General features: G+C 50.7%; 4 protein-coding genes across 4 annotated transcripts; 2 read left to right on the forward strand and 2 right to left on the reverse strand.

Moving 5' to 3' along the window:
- Window positions 1-452: 452 nt before the first annotated feature.
- Window positions 453-2869, reverse strand: K460DRAFT_376496 (uncharacterized protein; the record flags this gene model as incomplete). Its single annotated transcript, XM_040934882.1, has 2 exons — window positions 453-2183; window positions 2336-2869. The coding sequence occupies 2 exons, from the start codon at window positions 2867-2869 to the stop codon at window positions 453-455; spliced, it is 2265 nt and encodes a 754-aa protein (XP_040787509.1).
- A 1065-nt stretch (window positions 2870-3934) lies between these two features.
- K460DRAFT_376497 (uncharacterized protein) lies at window positions 3935-5981 on the forward strand (the record flags this gene model as incomplete). The annotated part of the gene is made up of 2 exons (XM_040934883.1): window positions 3935-5803; window positions 5850-5981. 2 exons carry the CDS (start codon window positions 3935-3937, stop codon window positions 5979-5981), a joined length of 2001 nt encoding a protein of 666 aa, XP_040787510.1.
- Window positions 5982-8383: 2402 nt separating this feature from the next.
- Window positions 8384-9449, reverse strand: K460DRAFT_376498 (uncharacterized protein; the record flags this gene model as incomplete). Its single annotated transcript, XM_040934884.1, has 3 exons — window positions 8384-9153; window positions 9231-9345; window positions 9408-9449. 3 exons carry the CDS (start codon window positions 9447-9449, stop codon window positions 8384-8386), a joined length of 927 nt encoding a protein of 308 aa, XP_040787511.1.
- A 289-nt stretch (window positions 9450-9738) lies between these two features.
- Window positions 9739-10424, forward strand: K460DRAFT_354811 (uncharacterized protein; the record flags this gene model as incomplete). Its single annotated transcript, XM_040931822.1, has 4 exons — window positions 9739-9839; window positions 9970-10073; window positions 10120-10200; window positions 10261-10424. 4 exons carry the CDS (start codon window positions 9739-9741, stop codon window positions 10422-10424), a joined length of 450 nt encoding a protein of 149 aa, XP_040787512.1.
- Window positions 10425-10590: the final 166 nt, after the last annotated feature.

Below are 10590 nucleotides of genomic sequence, written 5' to 3' on the forward strand. Positions count from 1 at the left end.
CAACGCTCGCATACACAGCCCGCCGACCATGACGTTGCGCCACAAACGAATCGTGGCGCAGAGCCAATCTTCAGCTGCCTTTCATACATACATATTTCCCTCTCGCCCTCACGCTACCACAGTAGGACGACAGCCTGCAGAATGGATTTCTAAATAGAAATACTACTAGCGGGTTATGGAGAGGTAGGCTTATATTCCGAGACCCGATGCTTTTGGTCGCATTCACCCGTACCCCAACTTCTGCGCCAAGATAGTCGCGGCCCAACATCGTGCCTGACGCAAACCCAATACTGATACCTGGATAGCTGTACAAGGACCCACCCTAACGCCTAACCGCTGCTAGGTCCTGCCCGTCTTCAAACACCAATGCATGATGCCCGTACGCCGAGTTTAGAAAACCAAACATCATAATAATGCTTCGTATACCGAATCACCCAAACCTCTCCATCTCATTACCAGGCATAACCGCCCTCGTCGTCATTGTCTTCGTTTCCGTTCCATTCCTCGTCGCCGCTGGGCTCTGCATCCAGAAAGTCGGCTTCATTGTATATCTCCTCGCGGGGACGAAAGTTGTCAATTCGGAAGATGACTGTATGACAGCGACCTTGCACGAAGAAATCTTCATCTCCATCCGACGTCGCCTCGCCACCCTCAGACTCCACCTCGTTTTCCGATGCTTCGTCGTAGCTCCCAGTGGCCTTCGACCGGGAGCGAAGGCGCTTTGATCCCCACCTATCATCCCCTTTCTGCTCGCGCGAAGGGAGCAGTGGGACGTCACTATCGCTCGTATCCGCAATCCTTGCATTCTCTGTCTCATCTGCCTTTTGTTCCGACAAGCCCTCAATGAATGAATCATTCTTCTCTTCGACTTTGCTCTGCTCTTTCCACTCCCTGAAAGCCCTGAGTGACGCGAGGTGGGGACTTGGAGCAACCCATCTCCTTGCAAAGACCTTCTTGAACCTGGCGCTCCATTTCATCCTGAATGCCGCCCGTTGCCGCCAATCAGTGTCCACCATTGCCATGATAGTGATCTCTTGTAACCATGGTAGTTCCTCGGCGGCTTCGATCAGGGAGCTGAAAAAGTTGGTCGCGGACTTCGAGTTCCAGTTGCGCAGATATTCCATGTCGATCACTCGAAGAGTGGAAGGCCAGCTAGGTATCTCGCTTTCGCCTAGGAGGGTGTCGTACAACGGTTCATTGTCAGAAGACATCGCAAGAGAACTATAGTAGGTCGTGTCCATCCGTAAGACCTCCAACTTAGGACAGGAGCGCTTCAGATCGACGAGAAAGGACAGATCAAGAGATTGATTGTGATTAAGAACCAGTTCCTCGAGTTGGGCGCCGTGCGTGGCCAAAAACGCTTGTAGAGCATCAGAGAGCAGCTCACCACAGTTGATAATAGTAAGACTAGTGAGGTTGTCTGGCAGAAGCGGAAGCATACGCCAGCTGACAACACCACAAGACTCGAACGACAGAGTTCGCAGATTAGGTAGAACAGCTATAGCGGATGCTAGCAGCTCTTCTGTTGTCGGCTGACCTTGGAGGTCTTCGCGGTCTTCACGATCTTCATGCGAGGGCTCAGGATGGAACTTGGTAAACGTCAACTCGCGAAGGCTTTGGAAGGCCGTTCCACCATGGATCGTTTTCAGCCAAAGAGGGCCCTGGTCGCAGAAGGTACTATTCCATCGCCAGCTCCTGAGACGCAGTTGGGTTTGTCGTAAAGCTTCGAAGAGCTCGTTGGGGTAGACCCACCGGCGTAACCGCCTGAGCCTCCCACGGAAGGGTGGTCTATCGATGGGGTCGAAGATATCGATTTCACGAAGCGTCGTCAACGACTTGACGAGAGCTGCTAGATCAGCAACGCTATGCGCAGCATCTGTCAGTGCAGACATTTGCGTCGCATCCAACTCCAGTCGCTTTACCATGACTCGGTAATCCTCATGTTCGTTAGAGGGAGGCATGATGAGATGATGTACCAAATCTTTTCGTGTCAACCTGGTTGCGAAGATCGGTGGGTTGCGGTAGAGAGCTGTCAGGGCCGGCTTTGTGAATGTTGAGCACATCCTAGCTACTTGCACAAGCCATGGTATTGAAGATGTAGGTTTCATGTTCTCATCATGAAGCGGATGTGCAGCGTACACAAAGATCTGAAGGAGCACGTGGTATGGTAGAGATGCCCATGCCTAGACGAAAGAGAGACACAGTCAGCATCTTTGCACATAAGGAGACGACAAGCCAGCAGAAGATGAGATCAAACTTCCTAGAGCGCTTCGTATGCAAATACATATAGCTTGCTCTAGAACTCCTTGCAAAATCATTGCTTTCTACAACATACCTGTTTGTGTCCGTCAGTGGGAATCTCTGCCGCTTTCCATTCTGCCTGTATGGCGCTGTTTGGCTTCAGAGGGGCACCCAAAACCAACTTGCGCCGCGGCCCTCCTTTCGAGCTTGAGATCTTTGGATGACGAGGCGACCTGACTGCCACGGTTGGTGGCTTCGTTCGTGGTGCCTGGACTTCCTCTAACTCGAAGTCCGCATCTGGGTCCTCTTCTTCCTCACCAGAACTAAGGTCCTTGTATGATATCCTTTGCCGTCCGCGACTGCCGCGACTGCGCGAGTTTCGTGAAACTCTTTGTGGAATGCGAACGGAGAGGGGTTCTCGAAAGGCATACTGGCTCGAATCTTCATCTTCGTCTTCGTCATCGTCTTCGTCATCGACTTGTTGGTGCCTAGTAGACCGTCGGGAGGGTGTTCTGCGCTTCTTCCTTCTGACTGTTCGCTCTTGATCAGAACTGTCAGAGAGGTCTTCTTCACTGCTTGGTTCTTTATACGACACAGCGCCACGTTTGCGCTTCAGAGTAACAGCCATGGTGATGCAACGGCCAGTCGAGTGAACCGTCCGGGACAATTGACAGAGGTAACCGGGCGGATCGACTACAGGCGGAGGCTTTCAAGCCCTTGGACTTTGTCGCGGAAGAGCATAGGGTAGTTTCGAGCAACAGCTACGGATACGCTCCAGGCGATGGGTTGCTGTAATGAAAGTGAATGGTCGATGCATGCGGACTTCCGAGGCGAGCGATTGATGATGCACTGGCCCGTGCCCTTAGCCCCCGTCTTGGCGCAGTTATGTGATCACGTGATGAATCTCTAGCGAGTACGTCTGAACTTTTGTGTTTACTGCGATCTCGCTTGGCAAACAGAGGCATGGTTGAAGCGAAAGACTGCTTGCGACTTTGAGAAGGTTGCTAGGGCTCAGGCTGTTTGTTATTTCACATGTGCACTCTCACACCGCCATTGACCTCTCATTCACGACGAAATAAAGAACAGGGGACTCTATCTACACAACAGCAGAACACGCCTCTGCCATTTTCCTAATCGCGACCTTGTTCTATGGGTCCATAATTGATTTCATCACGTTTTCGGGCTTCTACTTGTCGCGTCCCTCTCACCGTCGCGTTGATCAAACAAGCCTACATACAAAATTACTTCAAGCTTCCTTCAATCTCTGTCCCCTGATTTCGAGTTTACGAAAGTTTCGAATCTTTGGGAGATGAGCAAGCGCCATTCACCTGTCACCTGATTTGCTCGACTCACTTTTCCATTGCGTGTCGCCACCTCTGTGCTGCTATGCACTGGTTATAATCGCGCTGAGCAATCAAATGTAAGTTCTCTGTCGCTTCTACACTTAGCTTTGTTAACTAATACATCCAAGGCGCAGAGTATGACCGGGCGACAAGATAGATATTCAGGAAATATTCTATTGTATGAATATCTATCACTCAAGCGCGCCCCAACCTTCCTAGGCAGGAATCTGACCCGCGCCCTACGAGTTAACCAGCACCTCTTGGAAAACGGGAGCACAGAGAATTTCCCTGGACCCAATCACAACGCTCGGTCTGAGTGGTGCCCACCGGCATGGGACGCCCTAGACGAAATGGTTGAACAAGATAAGTCGAGGGGATTGTTTGTCTTAGAAATACATGGAATCAAGTCACTACAAGCAAACAGGAACGGTACCGACAGTAGTTCATCTATGAGGAAGATGCGACCGCTGTTTGCCATCAAAAGCACCGTCCAGGTCTCAATTTTCCCCAAGTCATCAGATCTCCCATGCAAAAGTCCGCCTCCTCAGCAAGCAGCTGTAAAGTGCATAGCGGATAGCGATCACAAGAAGAACGTGTTGATTGAGACCGATCGGCTTACTATCAAACCTGAAACCCTCTCAATCTCAGGTGACCCCAAGACGCTCAAGCTCGATGAGGCGTACAAAATGATGCTCAGCATCAATTTTATCTATCAAAGTGAGGCCGAGGACCTCTACAGGTTTATGGGCGTCGAGAATGCAGCCAAAAATGCACACACACGTCTGGCAACTCTGTTCAAGGATATCCTAGAGTGCCCGGATGGGACAACCATCTTGCCGCTCAAGGACCGCAGGCAGCAGCTTAAATTTGGTATAGAGGTTTCTATGTACTGGACAAGCACACGAGGGAGGTCGATTCTGTCTACACACAATGAGCAGATACGGATAGGGGCACAGCCGAATTTTTATCCAACGCCTCCTGCGAGCACAGAGACAGCAAGACATGAACTCACGTTCGTCTATGCGAATAAGAAAATTCATCGCTCAGACTTGGGTTGTCCATACGAAGCGGAAGGATGCCATAGGCGGCCACATAAAAGCATAGACGCTCTTCGTATGCACATGGATGGGTTGCACAATAACTTTAGACACCGAGCTGTGCAGGAACGAGTGGACGAGAACGGTGTTGAGCATTGGCGGTTTGAATGCGAAGTTTCAGAGAACAGGACAGGTCAGCGTGCAAGTGACCGCGCAGATGAGCCTTTCGATGTTCGTGTCATGCCTCCACCACGGCCATTTGACAGACGACAGTATTTGTCTGAAGGAAATGATGATTACCAACGAGAGGCTAGGCTAGAGCGATCAACGAGGCATCCAGGATCGAAAACGGCCGTGAATCTGCCCACAAACACCCGAACGGCGCGAAAGCTACCAGAATGTGTTCAAGAGCGACCAGCAAGAGAAAAGAAGACATACTCTGTTCCTAGAGCTCCTCCAGGAGTCACGTATTTCCGATCCCGTAGCAAACGGCCGCTTAAGGAAGGAGAATCAATTAGTGAAAGCGATGATGAGGTCGACACAGAGTGGATTGCTTTACGAAAAAGAGCAGAAGATCGCAAGAATAACCTCCTTTCAGATACAGCGAGACGTTTTTTGAACGTGTTTGACAGGTTTATGCAAGATGAGTCTATCCATGCCGACATCCATGCTGGAGACGCCATAGTTCGCTTCGCACGAGGGAACGGGGCTTGGCTATGGCAGGAGCAAGTTTTTCAGGAATTCCAAACAAAGTTAGATGAGCTCTTAGAAGACGACATTATCTCAAAGGAGGTACATGCGGCGTCTTTGGAGTTTGTCGAAGGTCAGAAGCCGGCTGAACGAGAGGCATATGAAATCTCACAGCGCTTCGCTGGGTTGGATGTCCAACATACGCAAACACGGCTCATACCAGCAAGCAACAGTGTTGCTAATAGGACTCGCAAGTCGCAGAACGATAAAAAGGCTAAAGCTAAAGCCATAGGCAATGGCCATCTCACACAAATTACGACCGATTCAGATGGCGACGTGCAAATGAGAGGAGCATCATTACATAATCATCCAGACCCAGAAACTACGCTGCAAGGTGGAGATGCAGATGCAGAGCCTCCTTACGATCTATGTCTTTGTGGAACGGACGCGTTGATTTCTCGTGCGTCGGCCGTTATCGTCTGTGATGGTATCGTAAGTATTTGTCGCAGCGTGCAAGAGAAAAGCTAATAGAGACCAGGACTGCATCCGTCGGTATTTCCATCCAGAATGCATAGAAAAGTATGCAAAGTCGCCTGTCAGAGAGCTCAACCCCAAACAACATCGTTGGACGTGCGACGACTGTCAAGATATTTCCGAGACAGCTAGCTAGGATCTCTCCATGTAGAAGACCTTCGACATGACATGAAACGCCTCATATCTATTTTTTATTTCCCTGTATAGCATCTTATCCTTAGTTTGCTTTTTGCCTCACGACACACCTTGTGTCCCCTTTTTATTGTATCTTTCAGCAAACATTTCATCTCAAGCGTTAAGACTCTCTTGGAGGGCATATAGAAGTCGTTAGCTGGCATCATAGTCCTTATATGTCAAGTATTACGCAATGACAATTTTTGGTACCCGTCATACACTGCTTTGATCACTTGGTCAAGTAAGCATATTAGTATAGAATCTATGGTTCTAATGCAGTTCCCCCCGTTGTTCTTCTACCCATTTTTCCCTCCCGTTCCGCAAAATGCCTGTTTTGAATTGCCGCATACCAAGCAACTACCACTCTGCATTCGGAAGCTCTGCGGCTCCCTTTCCCGCATGCAGAATCCCATTTAGGCGATTGTATTTGCGCGGGTAGTGGAGCTTAAGGGCACCTCCCGTGTGTCACATTTGGTGCTCCAAGAATAGCATGAAGCCGATGACACTGAGTCTCACATCTGTGACTGTGAAGCCAGATTGGAGACTGGAGCAGCATGCGAGCAAGCGAATATAAAGCAACTAAGAATCGAGAGTACATAGCATGAGATCTGGGCTCTTAGCTGGTCTGTTATGATTTTCAGGCACAAGCTATAGATCCCCAAAATTGGTTTCAGAACCCATGGGTATAACAACCCGCTCAAGGCCGCAGGACAACAATATTGTGCCTAAACCACCGTTAAAATCCAACCTGTCCGTCCACTCACGCACTTCGGATCGACGGAGAGAACTGTTGGCCCCTGCGTCTCTACAGACGCTGTTCCCCTCGTACTCACGGAACTAACTCCCTTACCTGCCCAGATCAGAGCAATTATTGGCAATAACAAAGGTGACAACAACGGCGCTTTTTATTCGGGCCATATTGCAAGCTCCCCTGTCTTTATCCCGCACCGCTATGATCGCTCCAACGTCCGGGTTTCAGGTCGTTTACCTAGCTAAAACCTTTGGTGGGAACGTGAGATTTAGCAAGATCCTTTGGCGGCTTACCTCGACACCATCACCCGCTTCGCATACACGCCGAGAATCAGCAAAAAGGCGAGTTGCGACAAAAGGTCGACAGACTGTGTGTTTAGCCTGTGCTGATTTGCGGCTAAGTTGGTTGGGCAGGATCCTATCTCGCTCCATCGAATTCGGTGTTGGGGGGTGTGGTCGATGCGTACATGCATGCATTGGCGTCATGTACACTCTCCCCTTTCGTGCTGCAGCAGCTGCGCCAGCCGCATCATCAACCAGAATCTGCAACTCGAGTCATTGTCTCCTGGCGGCGCGGCTCGGTCAATTGAACGTATTATGGAAGACGTTCATTCCGAGCCCCTTTCCGAAACAAACGTCAAGTATGGTTACGACTCTTGGTCACGGTTGATGGTTGCAAAGTATGTGTATTGTGAGGGAGGGCGCTTACTTGCAGATTTGTCGTGAGCTTTCTCCAGGTAGCGATATACCCCTGCGTCTGCGGTCATGTGTGCGGTGAGGTACGAGCGAGCGATAGTAGTACCGATGCCTGTAGGGATATTCATAGGTGAAACAAGACCCCGTTGTTTGTGTCGCGCTCCGCTCTTGACGTCGCCTCTCGCGCCCGCATTCGGCTCCTCAACCAAATCCCGCTCTGCCTTGCTCGTCAGGCTGCAGAAACCTGACGTCGTGAGAGGGCCGTCCTCGCGGTTTGAGTGGACACCAGGGCGGCATACATTGACGTGCAGGAGCAATGTGCGACATGGCACGAAAAAGCTGCGCTCAAAATGATGGAAAGTCTGCGAGCTCATAGGCCGTGGCCAGGTCTACTATTGATACTGTGGCTAATAGGTGCTTTTGTACAGAGGCCGTAATGGAAGGATTCTGAAAATCCATCTATAGTACACGTTGCAGGGAAGAAGCTGGCTGGCACAAGCGCCTCATTGCCAAACAGGTACAGGGTTCTTGATGTCGTTAAGATAACAATAGTAAGACATTAGGTAATTGCTCGTCATATCTCAACTTTCGTGGAAGCGTCGTCGACTTGCAGGCGGAAGAAGAACAGAACAAATTTTGGCAAAGAAATCATGTTAAAATCGAGACATGAAATGAGAGTATATCTGGGAAACAGGTCTTCCCGTGGTAGCAACAGTGACAGTAACATGAAAATGATAAATAATGCGTGCGCATGATTGGTGCTCATGAATGAATGCAACGAGCGTAAAAACTGCAGAGCATACCTCCTTGGTATCATGGCTATAACGGTCATCGTGAGTGCGTAAGTAGAGTCGTGACGGAACGCTTTCAAAACAGTATTACCGCCGTATGTTGCTTTTTATGACGTAAGAAACGCTTTCATATGCCGACCGTGTCTTTAAACGAGTGAGGTGTAGTAGTTCGTGGCTGAGTCTCTTCGACTCCTTCCATACGTACATCTTTATCCCTAGATTCTGTCGAGGACGGGAGAGGGGCGGAGATGGGTGTGAATGATGAGTATCCTTGGCTACGGCTGGGATCACCCGACCCAAAGGCAAGAGGGGACTCCATTTCGCTTGTTGCTCGGTGCTTGTCCAATTCTAGTGGCTGAGGCCTTGTACGTCTTCTCTTTCCTGATGAGGACTCTGACCCTTGTTCCCTCCCTATTTGTTGTTGTGGCGTCATTGCAGGGCCTAGTTGCGCAGGTATAGGTTGCGGAGGGGTTCGTTCGTGCGGTCGTGACTCGGAGCCTGGAGGTGACGACTCTGAAGGGGCTGTGAGTGATACTCTTCCCCGCCGCGGTGGCGGATACACCTCGCCTCGTGCTGCTGCCTCCTGGGCTCTCTGCTGTGCTTCTGCCTTTGTTGGTCTCCCTCGCTTCTTTTTATTTGCTGGTTCACCAGTGGGGGTCATTGAGGACGTATATGCAGGGCCAGCAGTCATGTATTCTCCGGGATATGGATGCGGTGGACGGGGTTGAAGTAAGCGGCCAATTGGCGTGGCTATCTCTTGCTGGTGTGGTCGTTTCTTAGTGACATCGGAGGCCGGGTACATGATAGGAACAGGTAACTGAGGACGTCTGTAGTCAGGTCCTGAATACATGGTTGCTATGTTATCGAAGGCCATCTGACTTGAGCGAATGGAGCGACCTAGAGTGCGTATAACGCGTCAGTAAACAACTCTTGCACAACGAAATCGCGAAAGCGCAAAGGCAGGGTCAACATACCAGGAGGCAACGCCGTGTCGTTCCATCTAGGCTGGATGTTGGCGTCGCGTATAAGACCAAAGAGAACATGAGAAGGAATTGGAGCCGCCTTCAATATCTCGGCAAGTAGATATACCTGGTGTGGGAAATTGGTTAGTTTTAGTCAACACCCACGCCAACTCGAAAGTTGGTACGTACCTTTTCGTGCTCTGCCCATGGTGGCTCGCGAGCAGGTTCCATGTCGTGACTCTATCGACAAGATACCCGCGGGCAGAGGGCGATAAGAAGTATTCACGCCGAACCCTAGTTGGATGCAACCGGACAAATCAAGCATCAAACAATCACCAGGCCGTAAAGTAAGTGGAGAAAGCGCGCGCGCGAAGAGCAACACACCCCCTCGCGCGCGGTTGAGAGCTGCGTCTAGGACTAGGAACAGTTTACAAACGAGAGTACTGAAACGAAAGAGTAACGAGCGATAGAAGAAGAGCATCAACGTCAAAGAAACCTGCGGGCGGCTCTGGTCGTAATCATGCCAGCAGGCAAGAATTGTTGTCAAAGGAACCAGAGCTCGAGGCTGGTCAGAATTAGGAGACAGCGGACGCAAGAGAAATTACATGGGAGAGAAGCTCGGTATGTCGTACATGATTAGCGCAGCTTCGAGAAACGCGGTTGGCGAATGGCACGAAGTTTGGGCGACGGGCAGGTCTCCACCACATTCCGCACCCTCCAACCCTCTTCCGCCGCTATCTGCCTCAATCAGCCTGTCGCAGGATCGACTACGAGGCCATAGCAGAGATCTGGCGGCGCCTTGCCCCATCCCAAAGCCTCCAGTCGGGCGTCGACGACGATTGCGCAAGAGGCCATGTGAGCCAATCGCTTCTAGTCAGCGCCCAAATCTTGTGTCTCACAGGGATCAGCTCGACACCCGCAGCCGTTCCTCTAGTTACGAAACTAGGCCCCAACTTCCTCTTCCATCTCACTGTGCTCCCGGGTATGTTTGGGGACATCGATTCGATCGTAGCGTCGCCATCATCTTGACTATGGCATGCAGCATGCAGCCTCCAGAAAGACCATGGAACGTTGTTTGGCTTGGAGCATGGACGATTGGCTCGGACGGACAATTTAACAACCACGGGTCATGGCGGACCTGATGGGGCAACGGAAGGAGGCGTGAATAGATCCCTGCTCAACGGCGCGATAGTTTGCGCAAAGTAGACCACAACAGCATGGCATTTTTCGGTCTTGAGAAACAAGTTGATCGCAGCCGTGTATCTCGGTGTTGGCGTCCTTATATGATGCCTGTGATGGGAGTTTGCACCTGCATCGCCACGTAGCACGCGCCCTCTAGAGACTTGCTTCACCGTACAGTGCACCCCACGTT

The sequence above is a fragment of the Cucurbitaria berberidis genome (assembly GCF_010015615.1).
Source record: "Cucurbitaria berberidis CBS 394.84 unplaced genomic scaffold K460scaffold_3, whole genome shotgun sequence".
In the NCBI taxonomy this organism is placed as follows: domain Eukaryota; kingdom Fungi; phylum Ascomycota; class Dothideomycetes; order Pleosporales; family Cucurbitariaceae; genus Cucurbitaria; species Cucurbitaria berberidis.